The following is a 20,086-nucleotide window of genomic DNA, read 5'->3' as shown; positions in this document are numbered from 1 at the left end:
TTACTAGAACAGTGATCTTGAACAAATTTACTGAGTTTTCCTGAGCAGCAGCTTCCACTCTTATAATATAGGGATGATATAGAACTACCTGGCACAGTTGTTGGGAAGATTAAATGTGATGATATATATGAAATGGCCTGGCACATAAACTGCCTTAATATTACATGTCCTTCTGATTTTATTTGAACTGTTTTTATTAGTTAGAGAAGTCATGAAATGTAAGAGGATGAATAATAAATTAATTTTTTTAAATGACAATTTTTACCCAAGGAAATGACATTTTTAGCCAAAGGAATGATGTTCTTAGCTTTTGGCTCATTCATATCTGGGGACTGAGCTCTTTTCCTGTGGAACTCATGGCCTTCCTAGTCTTATTTTGGTGGATAGACTCCTGCTGGCTTGGGATGAATTATGGGGGAAAAGATAGGCCACCATAAGCAGCTGCTGGGTTTGCATATCAGCAGAAGTTTCTGAGTGTTTTCTGTTGTATTTTGGCTGTGAATAAAGGCTAATATTTGTCTCTTAGAGATAAAGTGCTTGTCAAGTGTAGCCTGAGTGAAAGCCTTCTTTGCTCTTGCCCTGCCAAGGTTTCTCACTTAGAGTTGAGAGGAGCATAATATTTCATGCTTTTTGGGGGATTCTGATGATTCTGCTGAGTATGATAACCAAAGAATCATGGGTAGAAAGTGAAGGTGATTACTGAGAAGACAATAGGGTAATGGATGCTGTGTTAGATTTGGAGTCAGAGATTCCTGTACTTGATTTCAAGTTTTGTGCTTCTCCACTCTCAGTCTGAATTTCTTCATTTGATATAATAATAATAATAAATGTTTCACAGTGGTGTTTTGAGGAGTTGAAATCATGCAACACAGCAAACAGGCTATCATTAGAGCTATTTTCCTTCCTTCTTGCCTTAGTAAGAAAGAAGTACTCATAAAAATGGTGACTTACTCTAGGTCCATCCACATTACTATAAATGAACCAATTTTGTTCCTTTTATGGCTGAGTAATATTCCACTGTGTATATGTATCGCAGGTTCTTTATCCACTCATCTGTTGATGGACATTTAGGTTGCTTCTATGTCCTGGCTATTGTAAATAGTGCTGCAGTAAACATTGGGAATACATGTGTGTTTTTGAATTATGGTTTTCTCAGGGTATATGCCCAATAGTGGGATTGCTGGGTCATATGGCAGTTATAGATTCTTAGTTTTTTAAAGAACCTCCATACTCTTCTCCACAGTGGTTGTATCAATTTACATTCCCACCAACAGTGCAAGAAGGTTTTTGTTTTCTCCACATTTTCCTCAGCCTTTATTGTTATACAGAGTGGAATAAGTCAGAAAGAGAAAAACAAATATATATTAATGAATATTATGGAATCTACAAAGATGGTACAGATGAATCTGTTTGCAGGGTAGGAATAGAGATGTAAACATAGAAAATGGACATGTGGATACAGTGGGGTAAGGGAGGGTTGGATGGATTGGGAGAGTAGATTGACATGTATATAATACTATATGTAAAATAGATAGCCAGTGGGAAGCTGCTGTATAGCACAGGGAGCTCAGCATGGTGCTCTGTGAGGACTTAGAGAAAGTGGGATAGGGGGCAGGGAGGTTCGAGAGGGAAGGGATATATGTATTCATATAGCTGGTTTACTTTGTTGTACAACATAAACTAACACCATATTATAAATCAATTATACTCCAATAAATAAGTAAAAGCAAAAAAAGTAAGTAAAATAGTGGTTGCATTCTTGTGGATAAGAGAATAGGCAGTTGTCACCTACCTGTAGCAGATTAACCGAGGAAACCACATATGTTTTGTTTAATGATTAGACATGAGACATAGGAGAGAAAAAAGTTGACCTTTGAGTAGTATGAACCATGTTCCCTTTATTTAAATTTTAATTTATTACTGTGAGAGACTAAGATCTACCTTTCCATTAAGGCTTTAGGATTGGGTTTCTGGCTGTCTCTTTCAGGCCACCTGGAAAGACACAGACATAGATCCTCTTGAATATAGACAGTTAACTAGGTGACCTTTGAAACTCTTAGACCAAGGAACATGAGTATTCTAATGGCTAAGTGTTTAGAGGGTTGCCTGAAAGATTTCCAGCATCACTGTGCATTAATGCATCCAACATTAACTGCTACTTTATGTTATAGAATGGGAATGGGGAAATGTCCATGTTATCTAGATAGACTCCTAAGGAAAGAAAGGGAATGGAAAAAAGAAAAAAAGACTAGCATGAAAATACTAATTGTAATTCCTCACTTCTGTATTCATTACAAGAGCTTTTTATCCTTTTGGCTTATTTATACTTCTGCTCACACAAGTAGTTCAGTAGGCTGGGTAATATTATTCCTACTTATAGATGAGAGTAAGGCTCAGAGAACTAGAACAAAGCACATCAAACTGCTTTGATGCTTAGTCTGGTATCGCCATAGGTCTCCCTTTGGATAAGTAAGGTTTTAGGACTGAGTTCATACCATTTAATTACTCTGAAATTGTTTCATGACCACCACCTTAAGTTAGAGACGTTTACCTCAGGTTTCTACCTTCATCCGTCCCTCATGCAGACATAGCCCAAGGGATTGGCTGGTTTCAGAAAACTTCTCAGATCCTTTCATAGGACCCAGAAGGGCCCTGTCCACATGATAGGAAACCCTACAAAAATAATCCATAGGAGAAGTCCAAGGAAAATTCAGCTTCACACTGACTCTGTTAAGCAATAAATAATAATTTACACATGCAGTTTAATCTTGAAGATTCAGACTTCTACCTTCTTGTTTCTGCCAACTACTGACATGTGTTGCATTATTTCTCTTGGGTCTTTTCAGTTTGGAGACCACCAGGGACCATGTTCTGCCCATCGACTATTACTTTCCACCCCAGAAGACCTGCCTGATTTGTGGGGATGAAGCTTCTGGCTGTCACTATGGAGCTCTCACTTGTGGAAGCTGCAAAGTCTTTTTTAAAAGAGCCGCTGAAGGTAAAGGATCTTGGACACTCACTTTTTTCTCCCTTTCTCTTCTAAAAAGAGACACCAGTCTATCAGGACTCAGGATTTTATAATCTCTGGGACAAAGTCACTGGCAGTGTTGGTTCAAAGAACCTAAGAGCCTTAAAAAGTCAATTTTCATACTTGCTGGACCCCTGTCTTTGGCAGCCATGTTAGTACAGGCAATGAAGTTGGTCCCAGCTGGTGCTTGGAGCTTGGTGGGTCCTAGGAACAAAAGAAAAAATTAATGATTTGAAAAGATTTAATTTCCTCCTTGCTTGTGTTCCATTCTCCTGCCTAGTGAGGGAAAAAATGTCCTTATTAAAGAGGTTAGAAGTGGAGAAATCCAGACCAAGTCCCCAGCCTGTACTCTGTGGTAAATACAAGACTATTCCTTAGTGAAGGCTTCCTGGCCTCGGCCCCAGAAAGGAAGTGTTCTCACTGTTCAGCAGACCATCAGTCTATGCACCTGCTCCCTCCTGCTGCTGCCTCCTTGGGGCCTTTTTGCATTAATAGCTCCTAGGTAGATAAGTATCCAAAGTGATAAGAAAGTTTTATTCTCTCCCTCAGACCCTGTCCAATAGCCCATAACCCTAAGCTAAGTTGTATCTTATATTTGGCTAAGTGGCCTCAAAAACTGGCTCCTTAGTATGATTTAGCTTAAAATAATTAATATCTGCTTAGCCCCAAGAGGTGCTCAGGTTACATCTTATAGCAGGAAGACCTCCTACACTTCCAAACCTCCTATATATGCTATTGCCTCCTTCCTTCCCAATCTCCCTAGGCTTAAGCCTCCTACCCATACACTTCACTCCCCATCCTGTACTAAGTATTCCTTCTTGAAAGCACACTAATGAACAGCTTCTAGACAGAGATGCTCTGCTCTGGGAGCAGACTCAGTTGCTAAACACCAGTATCTATTCCTGCCTCCACTTCTCACAAAGGAAGTACTTCTGCCAAGACATTTTTCTTCCTTCTCACTGGCCTGGAAATTTTAAGTCAGAAGTGAAAGAGACACCCTTTCCTTATATAAAGCTATAATCTCTGAGGACAGTCTTAAAAGTGGCAGGTATATTGGCCACACGTTTCAGCAGGAATGTGGTGACACCCATCAGAGGACAGCAGAAGCACCACAGAGTTCTTGGCAACTAGAGAAAAATTAGAAAGTGTGTGCTCTTTAACTGGTCTCCCTATTGATAGCCAATTGGAATGATGATTATCTTTTCACCATTTTGGCCAGGTGGAAGAAATATCTATAAAATGGAAACCTATTTTGTTTTCTTCTAGTTCCCCAGGCAATAAGCAGACAGATACCATTTAGCATTAAAGAAAGTATGCTGCATGTTCCACCCATAACTCTGAGTGACACATTGCTACTGCTTAAACTGAGCAATATAAGGTCCAGTGCCCCAGTGCCCAGGCATAGGCCGTTTGGAAAGAGAGAGAGATCAGTGTCTTCGTTCCTTAAGATTACTCACAAAAGGATGGTTGTCAAAAAAGAAAATGAGGAGCAGCGCCAAAGGCTTCAGATCACCCCAATATCTCCAGTGAGAACCTGCCTCTTTCCCATACCTTGGCTTCAGTTAGGCCCTATCTATAGAGCAGAAAATGAACCATAGCACCCATCAGAAGCAATGTGTCAGTAAGCCCAGGCACCACAGTAATAGCAACTATATCCGATGGGAAAAGAGTTCAAGAAAGTAAGCGAAAAGCAAATTCAATAGTTAGATAGATTAGATTGTATTTGATGCTGCCTCTGGGTTTTAAAAATCTGGGTCACGATATTGTTGTTTTTGGAAAACTGTGGAAATGATCAACTATATTGTGAAAGGGAAGATTTTGCTGTCATAACATATTCCACATGGGAGCTTTCTACAGAAACTAGGGCTGAAGGAGGGAGGCAGGCAGAAGGGCAGCTGGCAGGGCTGCTTGGGAGGAGCTCTACTATTATGTGGATCTTGGACTATTTGAGACCAAGGAAGCTGGGAGAGGGGTAATCACTCAAATTGCCAAGCATTTGGAAATCCAACAAGGTTTCAAAATTCTTCAGACCCTAGAATCACTTGTTAGAGAAACTTGGTAATATTTTCTTTGAGAAAATGAGCCTCTGTGAGCTCATGGAGCCAAATGCTCTAAACTCCTTGAAATATTAAAATCTTCAGTGGGTTCTTTACAAAACTATGGAGCCCATTGGTTCCTTTGGAATGCGAACCCCAGCTTCCATTCCTGAGCCCTTTGAGAGACAAGAGAAATTGATTTAAAAAACATGAAACAAAGCAAAAAGAAAAAAAAGTATTGGTGTTTTCTTTTACCTTTAAAGTTTGGTGGCTGCAGTTTACTGCCATTATTATCTCTATTTGAAGTCAGGGGGGCTGTCTTATTACCTGCAGAGCATTTATTGATTTTTTTTTTCATTTTTACGATGCATCTTTATTGTCCAATTGGCCTTTCTAAAGGTGATTCTGAATCTGCCTTGTTGAAACTTGGAATTCCACCTGTCTTGGAGGGAGTGGGAGAACAAATCTTTTCTTCCTAATTTGTTTGTTGTTGTCAGTTAACTCAGATGGAGTATTCAGAGTGTTGATTACCACTTTATTCAGGGTTTCAGAAATCTTTGGACTGGGCACAGGTACAAGATTTAAAAGCCTGGCACGTCAGAAAAAAATCCATTTCTAGCTTTGGTAGTTCATAAACCATGAGGCTTTAATGCTGTCATTGGTGCAAGACTCAGCAAAGAGTCGATTGTAATCTAGCCAGGTTTTCTTGTTGAGGAAGAAGAGAAGAGAGCCTCACATTTTCTCATTGTCAGTATTGCTGGGAGTTTAGGGTGAAGGTGAAGCTAGTCGAGGAAGAAGCTGCTTATTTGGGATTAAAAATGATGATAAAAAACAACTGTAGGCCACGGGGGTTAAAATCATTAAAACCTGCTTGATGGAAACTTATTAAAAGAATGTGTGTGTGTGCATGTGTGTGTCTAGGTATGTGCTGTTGAGAGGATGGTCTCTGGGTTTGAAACAAGCATGTAGAGAATTAGCTAGTGGTGGTGGGTGGGATGAGTGGGAGGGTGAAAGGAGAAGGCATGTTGGATGTTATCAAAAAGACCAAGAAGTCAAAGGAAGGTGATATCCTTGAGCAGAGCTCAGTGGGGGTTTAGTTTTGTGACATTGGCTAAGAAAATTTCCCTGTTGGGACCTCAGTTTTCCCTGTCTGTAAAATAAGGGAGTTAAACTAAGATACTTTTAAAATGCCCTTTCAGCTTAGACTTTTTATGACAATTCTACAAATAACAAACACCATCACTGTTATTTCAGAAAACATGTACGTTTATACCTGTATGCACATTTGGTTTTGCCTTCCTAGAAGATGGTGAATCCTAGCTCCCATCTCTTACAAAAACCAATCTTCAGATGAGGATAGAGCCAGCTCAGAGAGTGTACTGTGGATGGGCTGAGTTAAAAGTCAGGACTCAGATTCCCTCTTCTCCCGGCACTATGACCATGGCTGGATAACTTCCTTTCTTTTCCATTTTCTCATCTGGAAAATCAGGATATGAATCCTCATCTCTACCTCATCATGTTTCAAAGAGGGTTAATTAATTCATCATGTGCATTATGTGCTCAAGAATTTACTATTTTTCAGACATTTTCTAGTAAAACATTGGAGATTGTACATCCATTTGTTTTGTACGCATGGAGCACTGTTTGGTACACATCATAAAATTGAAACTGTAGTTTACATTCTGAACTCAAAGAATTACACCATCCTCACTGATGTTTACAATATGTCCCAATTTAGTATCCTTGGCAAATTTTATATAAGTATGGCTTTGATTCTCTCTCTCTCCCCAGGTTTCTGTGAGGGAAGAAATGTAAGTGAACCCTCATTGAACTCTTTCTGTCCTTTAAATCTACTCTTTCCCACCTCAACTCATGTGGAATTGAATGTTACTTCTTGTTTGGAGTCTTGCAGAGAGTTTTTGGTGCATATCAGTGTCCTCTTCACTCCCTGACTTTAGGAGTAACATTTCCCAGGGGCAAGTTAGCTATGTTAGGAGGATCTAATTGCAACTTTGTGTGTGCATGCTAAGTCGCTTCAGTCCTGTCTGACTCTTTGCGACCTTATGGGCTGTAGCCTGCCAGGCTCCTCGGTCCACAGAATTCTCTGGGAAAGAATACTGGAGTGGGTTGCCATTCCCTCCTCCAGGGGATCTTCCCTACCCAGAGATGGAGCCCAAGTCTCTTATGTCTCCTGTATTAGCAGGCGTTTTTTTTTTTTTTTTTTTTTTTACCACTATCTCCACCTATAAAGCCCTACTTGTATCTTCAAAAGGGCCTCCATCGGGTGTCTTTGGCAAAGAAGTTGACTGATCCTTATTGCATGAGTCTTAGAGATTTTTTTTCACAGAGCTCATAGTATCTTTTATCTGTTTCTGACTTTCTTAAAATATCATAGCTGGACTTTAATTAGGGGTCAGCAAACATTTTTCTGTAAAGGGCCAGATAGTAACAGACTTTGTGGCCTATATAGTCTCTGATGCTATTATTCAACTCTGCCTTTGCAGCATGAAAACAGTCCTAGACAAAACCAATGGGTGTGGCTGTGCTCCAGTAAAACTTTATGGGCACTGAAATTTATATTTCATTCAGTTTTCACATGCCTTTAAATACTATTTTTTTTAATTTTTTCAGCTCTTTTAAATCTAAAATTCATTCTCAGTTCTTGTACCACACAAAAAGAAAAAGCACATTAAATTTGGCTTGTGAATTTTTGCTGTTTGTCGACTCTTGCTTTAGATGGTCACTGGTCTACTTACAAATCTGCATAGTAAATTTGGCTCTTTCTGATCTTTGGTGTCTTAGTAACTCTCTAGATTATCTAATTTTAAACATTCTTCTAATATGGCCAGTGAAAGTTTGTATACCTTGCTTCCCTAGAATGCTTAGGTCCTGAGCATTTTTTTCACTAAATAGGGAAAAAAAAAAAAAACATTCTTGGAATGCTAGAAAAAGATACTTTTTTCTGATGATCTGGTATATCACTCAACCTTGCAATACCCAGAGGAGAAACTGAAAATATTCCACATAATTTTTAGGTTTTTGTACTGTAACCATGTGGATAATTATAAAATATGTATGAGTGAATTTGCTGGATGCCACATAGTAGTAGTAGTTAAGTCGCTAAGTCGTATCCAACTCTTGCAACCCCGTAAACTGTAGCCTGCCAGGCTTTTCTGTCCATGGGATTCTCCAGGCAAGAATACTAGAGTTGGTTGCCATTTCCTTCTCCAGAGGATCCAGGAGTCAAACCCGGGTCTCCTGCATTGCAGGTAGATTCTTTACCGACTGAACTATGAGGGAAGCCCTCAGGTGCCACATATAGCCCAGATAGTATAGAAGAAGGTAGATTTGAGGACTATCTGGTATGAAGTGTTATGGAAAAGCTCTCTGTCTCAGAGAAAGTAGGGCCCAGGTGGCCAGCTGAGTTATGAATTTACCATATATTTCCCTATGATTATTTGTCTTTACACATTTGTTGGCTTAATTCTGGTCTTCCTCATAATAGGACTAGACCACAGGCCTGCAGAATAAATAATTTAGCTCTATAACTCATTCTAGTTGATGCCCACCCAAGTCTCTTATTAGAGCCCAATTTGGGGGCCATGTCAAGAATTTGCCATTGCTGATATATAAGGCCCTGTGGCTGATAATTTATAGCAAATGCATTTAATGAAACAATGATGAACAAGAAGTTTCTATGTCACCTGCAAGGCCGCATGAGTCCATTGTCTCCCTTTACCTTGCCTTACTATTCCCAAATATGTTATATTTTTAAAGCCCATCGATATACTGCAGCCAGAAGTTTTTTTTTTTTTAAATCCCCAGAGAATCTCTTGGTAATTATGAAACTCTGGGTGGTAGATTTTAGCAGTTGGCTGCTATTGCACAGGTAAGTGTTAGACCCACTTTTTCTTCAGAGGTAGGAGTTACTTCTTATTTCTGTAGTCTCTAGTCTAGTCCCATGGCAACCAACACACTGTCCCTCATAACAACTGAATTCTGGGAGAATTCATTATTTCAAAAAGCAATCTCTTCAGTTATAATAGCCATGTGTGCATACTTCTGGAAGCTATTATTCAAGTGTTCACACTCCTCTTCAGAGCTAGCAACTGCTCTCAGAATTCCAAGGAGGCAGGTAAGCTTTGTACCTTTCAGAAGAGAGCACAGAAAAGGGAACTTCCCTCTATCCAGAAAAGGAAACTGAGAGTTGGGGTTAATGATTCTTTAAAAAGGGAGCAAGGATTAGAATTCTTAGTCCATTTATTTCCAGTCCATGTTGTGGCTCCTGATGCATCCCATTGGAATCACCACAGCTTCTGGCTACACTGGTGCCTATGTTTTACTGAATACTTCATAAGAACTGGCCTGGTGGTAATCTATCTTGCGTTCAGTCAGTATACATTTGCTGGATAATTACTACACATGGGATATTAGGCTCACATACTCAAGATACAGATCCTTCCTGAAGGAACCTATTGATCATAACCCTGGACATCTTTAAATTTCTTCAGTCATATTTCATTTCCATCTGAACTTCCCAACCACCTGGAACAGGGGGAGAGGTCATCCTCCTGATTTTCCATGTAAGCAAACTGATTTTTTTTTTCAGTTAATCAACAGTTAGTAAGTGAAGTGGTGGTAGTTTATTTGCTAAGTCCTATCCAACTCTTTGAGACCCCATGGCCTGTAGCCTGCCAAGCTTCTTTGTCCATGGGATTCTCCAGGCAAGAATACTGGAGTGGGTTGCCATTTCCCTCTCCAGAAGTAAGTGGAGCATCTGGATTTAAAGCCAGGTCTTCTGGGTCCAAAGGTAGCAGTCACTCTCTTATGGCACAGCTATCTCTCAAATATATAAACATACTAACCTAAAGCAGAAGGAAAGTGCAAACAAGAAAGACAACAGTGTAGAGAAACAACAGAATCAGAAATTAAAGAAGAAAAACTTTAAGTACTATGGGGAGAAACCAGTGAGTAACACTAACATCACAGGCAATGTTCTTCCTTAAAACAAACAAACAAACTTATAATAGCTAGTGGTTCACGAGAAACTCTTCATTAGTTAGGGCTAGCGACAGGCACTCCAGTGTTCTTGCCTGGAGAATCCCAGGGATGGGGGAGCCTGGTGGGCTGCCATCTATGGGGTCGCACAGAGTCAGACATGACTGAAGCGACTTAGCAGCAGAAGCAGCAGCAGGGGCATGTGAGTGATAGTCTTTCCACTAGCTCCTAATGTTCAGAGGGAAAGTTCTGATTCTGATGAAACCAGGCTCAGTATCTCCTTAATTCACTCTCATCACAGAACCACAGAACAGGGAGCATGATTTAACTCCCAGGCTCATGAGAATTTTAATTCTCATTGCCAAGCTGAAGAACTCAGACAGTATGTATTGATACAAATGTTAGAATCATGTTCCTAAACTCTTTGCTTTGAGCCTACTTGGAGAAGTGTTCCACAGAATGTTTTCTATGGGGCCAGGAGAAAGAAAACTCCATTCCCCTTCTCTTTGATGTCATAAACCAAAAAATATTGTCTTTCAGGACAGCTAAAAATTCACAGAGACAAAATCGTGTTCTCTTTTATCAAGGTTTTTATTGTCCTTCCTCTCTTGGGACACCTGATAGTGTGGATGGACCATGATTTCACTGTGGTACCTGGATGTGGGCCCTGGAGACTGTGGACCTCTTAAAGGTTCATAAGTTAAATAATCACATTTCTATAGTTCCATGTTCACAAGTTCCTTCACTTTCTCAGCATTGATTCAGCCAAGAGATATTTAATGAAAAGACTTAAAAGATTCAGTGCTTTGAACCACAGGATCTTTAAATGCTAACCTGCTAAAAATTAAAAGAAGGGAACTTAAAAATCTAAAAATTTGACCAAGCTATTTTGTAAAGAGGAAACTGAAGCCCGGAGAGAGAGGAAGTGACTTTCCTAGGTTCATAGAACATATAAATGGCAGAAATGAAGGTTTTCCAGTAGTTTCTTATTTCTTGTCTGAGGGGTTCTCCAACCTCACAGCTTCAGAGATTGTTGCCTTGGCACCTCCAAGAATTATGTGAGGCAACAATAAATCTTTATCTTGACTGCAGGGATAGCTAAAATGACTATTTGATGACTGGCACTTTCCCCAGATAACATCCGTTTATTCAACACGGTCGGTGTTTATTTGTTGTGTGCACTAGACCTACACAAGGCATTGGAAATAAGAGATAATAACAAAAACTAGTTATTGCATACTCAGTAAGTATTAGTTGTTTTTTAGACATTTTCTCATTCAGTCCTCACAATAACCCTATGAAGTGGGTATTATCATTTGTCCCATTTACAAATGAAGGAATTTAGGCACAGAAGAGTTAAAGTGACTTGCCCAAAGTCATATGACTTTTTAGTGACCATGGAGTGAGCACGGCACAGAGTTTCCCATATAATGGGCTTCCCAGGTCGCTCAGTAGTAAAGAATCCTCCTGCCAATGCAGGAGATGTGGGTTTGTTCCCTGAGTCAGGAATATTCCTTTAGAAGGAAATGGCAACCCACTCCAGTATTCTTGCCTGGGAAATCACATGGACAGAGGAGCCTTGTGGGCTATAGTCCATGGGGTCACAAAGAGTCAGACACAACAACTTAGTGACTAAACATCAACAACAACAATAGTCTGCCAGGTACAAAAGATAGGAAGTGAACTTTAGGAATATTGAACAGACTGCCCAAAGACAGGGCTGCATGAAAGCAGGATACTTGTTTAAGGAACATTCTGGAGTCCAGAGATGGTTGAGGGGAACCTCATCAGATGCAACAGATCCCTTGATCAGCCATCAGTTGGCCTTTTATGCCTGTTCCCCACCCCCACCTTGTGCCAATGCTGAGTTGTACATCACTATCCTACTCTACTTTCTGGGCTTTTTGGAAGCATGCTTCTATCTAGATAGTGGAATGAAATGCAGTGAAAGAGAAGCAGATTCTATCTACCATTCCTTCTTTGCACTTCAAAATTCCATTTAAATAATAAAAGTGTTGAGCTAAATGATCTTGAATATTTTAGCAATAAATCTATAACAGCCTAAATCTTTCTAACAATAAATCTCTAAAATTTTATGGATACTCCAGACATTTCCATTGGCCAGCCATTCACTTATAAGCATCAACCTTGTAAAATAGACCCGAGTTCAATCCTTGGCTCCAAATTAGATAGATATTGGGCCTTGAGCAACTCGTGTTACTTTGTGCCTCTGTGAGGATAGTAATAGGTCACAGGGTTATTGTAAGAGCTAAATAATATGTAGCACAGCTCATATTAGCACAGCCCAATAAGTTTTTATTCCATCTACTGAAATGGAGCTATGGTCATTAGTAACGCATACACTTATGATGTCCCTTGGGTAGCAGAGAGGAGAGGTGGCAGATAGTATTTATGGCAGTTCCCTGGTAAAGAAGGCCTTGGGTTGGTGTAAGGTTCTCAAACAACCTCTTATCTTCAGTGTTACTTAATTGGTGATCTAAAGGTCCAATTGCATTTGTATAAGAACATAGCAAAAGTTAATCTCTTCCTCTTTCCTCTTTGTCTCCCAGGGCACTATAAATAACATTTCCCAGAAAGCCCAGCATGCATGTGTCCATTGCCTCTCTTGACTTTTGGGCTTTGGACATGAAAGTGTCAGAGCTCTCTGTGTATTTTTGTCTGCAACAAGATTTGTCTGACCTCCCTGGTAAATTCAGATCCACAGCCACAGGCCAGGAGAAAAGCTAACAAAGTTCATAAATTATCCTCCACATTCTTCAGCCATTGGTTTCCCTCATCTAGCCAGAGGTGTGTCTTAAAAGTATGTTGGGGCCAGATTCAATAGAAACCTGAGCCAGCACCTGTGTAAATACAATTTTAAAGCTTTTCCTGAAGCCAGATGGGTATTTTTTAAAACCAAGCTGGGTTGTATTTTATCTAGAGTACTGTCTCCTACATTCTTAGTGCTTTGGACCCTTTGGAGAAATGTAGTCTGGTTGTACTATTATTGCTTTGTTATTTGTGAGGGAGGGGCATTTCTTTCAAAAATCAGATAATGCTTTAGTGTGGCCTGTGACTTTACTGTGTATAAAATGAAACTCTGCTCATGATTCATCATTCATTCTGCTTCCCATAGATTGACATCCATACCCACTCTTCATTATCAGTCCTATTAAAAGTCAGCCAGACCACATGTAACATACTGCTGCTGCTAAGTCGCTTCAGTCATGTCTGACTCTGTGCAACCCCATAGACGGCAGCCCACCAGGCTCCCCTGTCCCTGGGATTCTCCAGGCAAGAACACTGGAGTGGGTTGCCATTTCCTTCTCCAATGCATGAAAGCAAAAAGTGAAAGTGAAGTCACTCAGTCATGTCCGACTTTTGCAACTCCATGGACTGCAGCCTACCAGGCTCCTCCATCCATGGGATTTTCCAGGCAAGAGTACTGGAATGGGGTGCCATCACCTTCTCCAATGTAACATACTACTTATCACTAACTCCTAACTGAATCATCTTTAGATCTTGTCCCAAACCCTATATATAGAGAAGGGAGGTTAACATCTTGCCTAGGGCCTGGAGGGGGCTCATCAGTAAGTGGGTATCCAATCCTTGACGTCCCTTAGCTCTGCTCAGCTTCAAAACAGAGACAGGATCCTTCATTTATGTTGCTCATGATTAAAGGCTTCCTGCTTCCCAGTGTCCTGCAGGGCCTCTTCTGCCACCCCACCTCTATAGCCTCCATGGCTCTCTAGAAACTTCTGTAATCTTGTCACTCAGAAGATTTTCTTGTCTCTTTTGCAATTTCAAGAGGACTAGTCAGCAACATTTGGTTGCTAAATAATCTGCCTGCAGTGCAGGAGATGTGGGTTCAATCCCTAGGTCAGAAAAATCCCCTAGAGAAGGAAATGGCAACCCACTCCAGTATTCTTGCCTAGGAAATCCCATGGACAGAGGAGCCTCATGGGCTACAGTCAATGGGATCACAGAGAGTCAAGCATGACTTAGCTACTAAACAATAGTTAGCAAGTTTAGGTTAGATTGTGCTTCCATGAGAGCAGAGATAGATGCAGGAAACAATAGAAAGGACTATCGAGATGTGGAATAATTTCTCACTTAACTAGTTAAACCCTGCAAAAATAAAGTGTTTTTTACTCAGAAGCCTTATTGATATAGGAGTAAAAGACTTGATTTGAGTCCAGTGTTTGTTAACTCTGTGATCTTGGGAAAATGACATGTCATCCTTGAGCTTTAGTTTTCTTGCTTGTAAAATTGGGATAATGATGACCACTAGAAAAATTCTAAGGATTACATGAGATAAAGTAACTAGAAGTTTGCTTACATAGTGCCAGACTTCCTAAAAAGGTGAATCAAATAATGTTGACAATGCCTCTTAATGTGTGAATGAGAAATCAGCTCCATGTCAAATTTCTTCATGTGTTCCAGTGGTCCTATTATTTCACTCTAGAAATGTAGGTATAAGTTAAATAATTCACCTGTTGCTATTTGCATGGATAGTTTGATAGTAATTATTTTTAAACATATGACATATTTCAGACATAAATCAGACTGTAATAGTTTTGCAGCTTTGTAGACATATTCATGCCCAAGTACCAAAGACCTAAAAGGAGTTCGCTAGAGCTGTGAAGGATAGAACAGATATAGGCAACACAGGGCTCCCTGGTACCTGTCTCTTAGTTAGAAGGGACTTCAGACTATAGGCATTTGTGACTCCAGTGTCAGGGAAGAAGAGCTGGAGGTAGACTAGAAGAGGAGGAAGAAGAGGAAGAGTAGCTTTTACTCACTCATTTTGTTAAAAGCATGCATATATTGTATGAGGCCCTGTATGAGTCCAGAGATGAGTGTGAGATGGCCCCGTCCTCAGAGAGCTTCTGGTCTGATGGACATACCCTCCAAGGTCAGCTAAAGTTTTATACTACAAAGGGTATTTGAGTGCAGCAGAAGCAGTATGATGGGACAGGGGAGAGAAAAATCTACAGGCACAGCTCCCCATACCTAAGGACAGCTCTGACCAAGATTGGCACAGTTTGAGGGGCCTATTCCCATCAGCAGGTCTGGAAGCCTTATCAACAACAACAAAAGGTAATGATGATAATAATTATAGCAGCTAATATTTATTGAACATTTTCTTTGTGTTAGATGCTATACTAAATGCTTGCTTAATCACAACAATGTTATGAAGTAATAGATATTCTTACAACCCTTATTTTACAAATGGGGAAACTAAGACTCAAAGACTAAGAGAACAGGGAGGGAACTAACTCATCTCAATTCAACAAACATTCAGCATCTACTGTATGCTAGGCCTGTGCTAAGTGCTAAGGAGAGATGAGTAAAACATATTCTCAGTCCAATGGGAGCAGACCAATACGTACACAGTTAGGTTAATATGTTTCAGGCCTTCTGCTTGATGCTGGAAACTCACTGATGAATGACACACAGTTTTACCTGCAAAGATCTCAAAGTTTACTGGGGGATATCAGTGTGGAAACAAATATTATGTTCTGCTGAGAGAAGTGTCATAAGAAGGGTAAGTGCAAAATGGAAAAGAGATTGTACAACAAATGATTGGTTTAAATCAGAGCCCCAAGGAAGCATGCTCACACTTTCCCCTTCCTTACCTTTACTCAGACTTCTCCCCCCTCTGCTTCAAGTGCCTTTTCTTAAGTCCCACCTTCCTTCAAGCTTCACTCAAGTGCCCACTCCTCCATGAAGCCTCCACCCCATCAAAAGGCATCCTATCCTTTCCTGTACCCCTCTCTTTTATTCATGTCAACTTGACGCAATCTTTACTTGGTAATCCTTCTTCCTTGTTAATCTATCCATTATGCTCCTATGGGGTCATAGGGAAATACCAAAAATTTAGACACATATCCAATAAGAGGAAGGTCAGTCTCTAAGAGCAAGCTCTTTTATAATTCTGTGAGCATTTGACATCCGTGTTGCTAGAAACACCTGTGAATGACCTGATCCCTCTTTGGAGCAGAATGTGATTGGTGTATTGCTTCAAGGAGACTGTCATTGTTCTGGAAAATATTCCAAAGTTTGCTATCACCAGTGAATATGTACAAAGAATAGAGCCTGCAGATAAGCTGTCCTCTGATTAGCTTCAGACATGTTCCAAGCAGCTAGGATGTGGTAGATTTAGCCTTAGGAAATTCACTTGACCTTTCTAAGCCTCAGTTAATTCATCTATAAAATGGAGGTAATATAGTGGTTGAAAAAGCCAAAGGAAATGATGCTTGTGAAAACAGTGTGCAAACTGAAAATTATTCTTTGAGTATTAGTTTCTGGGAGATCTCCTTATCATCATTCAGGACAGTCATGCCTATGTTATATAATACTTGCCTCTGACATCTCTGAAAACCCTTTGCAAAGAGTTGTCTGTAGGAGAAACAGTTTAATTTGCAAATTGCTCCTTTATTTGCATGTACATAAAGTACATCTGCAGTCACACCAGAATGATTACCTCTTTGAAATACCTCTCAAGGATCCTCAAAATGAATTTTATCGCCGCCCGCGCCCCCGCCCCCCTGCAAATAGTCTACCACAAAGATAACTTCCAAATTCACTGACAGTATGTCCAACCACTTTTACAAGATATATGGTTAGGTAGATAATTTTATTTATACAGGTAATTATTTTCTTCCAGCAAGTGAGTAGTAGCTAGAAGATGGCCAAGAGAGGCCATGAGGAGTGCCTTTCTTTTACAGCTCATTTTTTGGGTCTTACTTGCAAGGTTACTAAAGGTCTGTGCAGATAAGTTGCAGTGTTTATGGCAAAAGCAAAACTCATTCTAAAAGCAAGTCCTTGTTTCATTGCTTAGTGTTTTTAATCCCCAGCAGACATGACTTTGATCTGGCACTTGGTAGCATGGCAGGTTCCTAAGCTGCTGTATACAAATTGCAGGGGAACAGTGATATTATCTGAATGAATTCATTTGTTGTAAATTATAAATATATGGGCTTTTTCTATTTCATCACCCTCAAAATTTTATCTGTTTTTCCCAATGGAGCCATCTCTTGGCCTTTAATATGCTCCCTTTGAGCTCATGGGCATTGCTGCATGGCTAACATAGGAACCTTGAGAAATTGCTTCCAAGGTCCTTTTCTTTATTTTATCTTGATACTGAAGCTACCAGAGTCAGTAGTGACTGTGGTGGGCTGACAGTGAAGTGGCAGCAAACCAAGCTTTGTCCTCTGGCTTCCCTTGACCCCTTCTATCCATCATCCAAGAGGCTCCACGCCAGCATTCCACAGAGCAGCCTCACCAAACTCACTAGGACTGAAGGGAAACCAGGATTTCAAAGTCATTATAGAAGGAAGGAATGGAACTTAGCATTTATAAAAACTACAGTTCTCTCTTTGTGGATTCTTTCCACTCCAGAAAGATAACTACTCTTTTTAGGAGACTTTCAAAACCTCATAAGCTTCTAGGACTTGGGCTGCTTCCTTAAGAAGCACATTTCAGAAAGATGTCATGGCCAACAAAATATTTAAAAAATCAATCATTCATTCACTCATGCATTCAATTAGTGTAAATTGATATTTTTTTTTATTTGCCAGACACCAGGAATGACAAAAAAGAGTACTTTTAATCCTTGTCCCCTTCACAATTTAATAAAGATAGCCATTCTTTCATTTTATAACGATCTGTCACATTTCATGCACTGCTGCATGTCTTTACATGGTAATGACACAAGAAAATGATAGAAAAGCTGAGTGTGGATCTAACCACTCTCAAGGCCCCATTATGAAATACTGGATTTGCAATTTTAAAGAACTATTTTGAAATGTTACCCCATGGCTAGTGCCAGGTTATAGAATCTTGCTGTCACAAAAGGCAAGAACATAGGTGATAATGACATGAATTAGATGAGAAGTTGGGAAGAGTTCATTTTCTTTTAGAAAAGAGTGGTGGCACTAATGTTAAAGAACTGACCAGCCAATGCAGGAGACATGAGATCCCTGAGTTGGAAAGATCCCCTGGAGGAGAGCATGGCAACTCACTCCAGTATTCTTGCCTGGAGAATCCCATGGACAGAGGAATCTGGCAGGTTACAGTCCATAGAGTTGCAAAGAGATTGACAAAACTGAATTGACTTAGCACACATCTGCACACACAGAGACACACAGAGACACACACACTTTATGCATGCATCATGGCAGAGTAAACCACTACTAGAAAAAACAAAGCTAGCATGTGACCCTAGGAAGTCACTGAATATCTCTGGACGTCTGCTTCTGTATCTACAAGGCTGTTGATGGTATTTGCTTTTTCTACTTCATGAGTATGTTGTGAGCAATGTATAGAAAGGGATTTGCTCATGTTACCACATTTTACACTGTATGAGATTGATTTCAGGACCTTATAAAGGTAGACCTGCCTTCATTAATGACTTCCAGTGTCTTTAAAGACCTCTGCAGACTTTATATTAGATCATTTGAGGTACAATTTACAAGACACTCTTAATCTTCTTTTCTGACTCCTATTATTGCCACCAAAAAGCATGGTAGGATTTTTTTTTTTAAGAGCCTTCCCTTGTGGCTCAGATGGTAAAGAATCTGTCTGCAATGCAGTAGACCCGGGTTTGATCCTTGGGTCGGGAAGATCCCTTGGAGAAGGGAATGGCAACTCACTCTAGAATTCTTGCTTGGAAAATCCCATGGACAGAGGAGCCTGGTTTTTTTAAAGGTAAAATTCATATGCTACAATACTCACCCTTTTTAACTGTTTAATTCCATGGTTTTAGTATGTTCAAGAAATCATGAAAACATTACTATTATTTGATTCCAGAACATTTTCATCATCTCAAAAAGATACTCTGTACCCATTAGTACTTACTCCCAATTTCCTCTCCTCTCAGGCCCTGGAAACTGCTAATATTTTCTGTCTCTATGGATTTATAAATTCTTAACATTTACCTCAGTGGAACATTACATGACATTTGTGTCTGGATCCTTTCACTTAATATGATGTTAATCCATGTTTTAGTATGCATTAGTATTTCATTTTTTTCTGATTGAATAATAATTGTTGGGTTATATGGGGCTTTCCTGGTGGCTCAGATGGTAAACAATCTGCCTGCAATGCAAGAGACCTGGGTTCCATCCCTGGATTGGGAAGGTCCTTTGGAGCAGGGAATGGCTACCTACTGAAGTATTCCTGCCTGGAGAATTCCATGGACAGAGGAGGCTGGTGGGCTATGGTCGATGGGGTCGCAAAGAGTTGGACACAACTGAGTGACTAACACTTGCACTTTCATGGTAACTCTACGTTTAACAGGGACTAAGGGTTTTCTTTCTTTTTTTTTTTAATGACATTTCACCATTTTACATTTCCATCAACATTGTATGAGGGTTTGAATTTCTTCACATCTTTACCAACTCATTATTATATTGCATTATTATTTTTTTATTATTATACCCATCCTGCTGCTGCTGCTGCTGCTAAGTCACTGCAGTCGTGTCTGACTCTGTGCAACCCCATAGACGGCAGCCCATCAGGCTCCCCCGTCCCTGGGATTCTCCAGGCAAGCACACTGGAGTGGGTTGCCATTTCCTTCTCCAATGCATAAAAGTGAAAAGTGAAAATGAAGTCGCTCAGTCGTGTCCGACACTTAGCGACCCCATGGACTGCAGCCTACCAGGCTCCTCCATCCATGGGATTTTCCAGGCAAGAGTACTGGAGTGGGGTGCCATTGCCTTCTCCATATACCCATCCTAGTGGGTGTGAAGTGGTATTGTATTGTGGTTTTGATTAGTGTTTATATAATAGCTAATGATGTTATGCATCTTATCATATGGTTTTTGGGCATTTGTGTATCTTCTATAATCAAATTACTATTCATATCCTTTCCCGTGTTTTGATTGGATTATTTCTTTTTTGCTATTGACTTGTAAGTATTCTTTGTGAGTTATAGATACAAGTCTCTTATCATATATATAATTTGCAAACATTTTCTACCATTCTGTAAAACTGTCTTTTCATTTTTTTGATGGTATCT

The 20,086-nt window shown here is 40.0% G+C and overlaps 1 protein-coding gene across 1 annotated transcript in view; it reads left to right on the top strand.

The window, feature by feature from the left end:
- Window positions 1-20,086, top strand: part of AR (androgen receptor) — a 197,940-nt gene that overhangs the window by 116,307 nt on the left and 61,547 nt on the right. Inside the window, exon 2 of the mRNA XM_040265774.1 lies at window positions 2,847-2,998. Coding sequence (XP_040121708.1) covers window positions 2,847-2,998 — 152 coding nt within the window. The remainder of the gene's footprint in view (window positions 1-2,846; window positions 2,999-20,086) is intronic.

Source organism: Oryx dammah, unplaced genomic scaffold (genome assembly GCF_014754425.2).
Source record: "Oryx dammah isolate SB20612 unplaced genomic scaffold, SCBI_Odam_1.1 HiC_scaffold_23, whole genome shotgun sequence".
NCBI classification, from domain to species: Eukaryota; Metazoa; Chordata; class Mammalia; order Artiodactyla; family Bovidae; genus Oryx; species Oryx dammah.
This window is presented reverse-complemented; position numbering and strand designations above follow the sequence as displayed.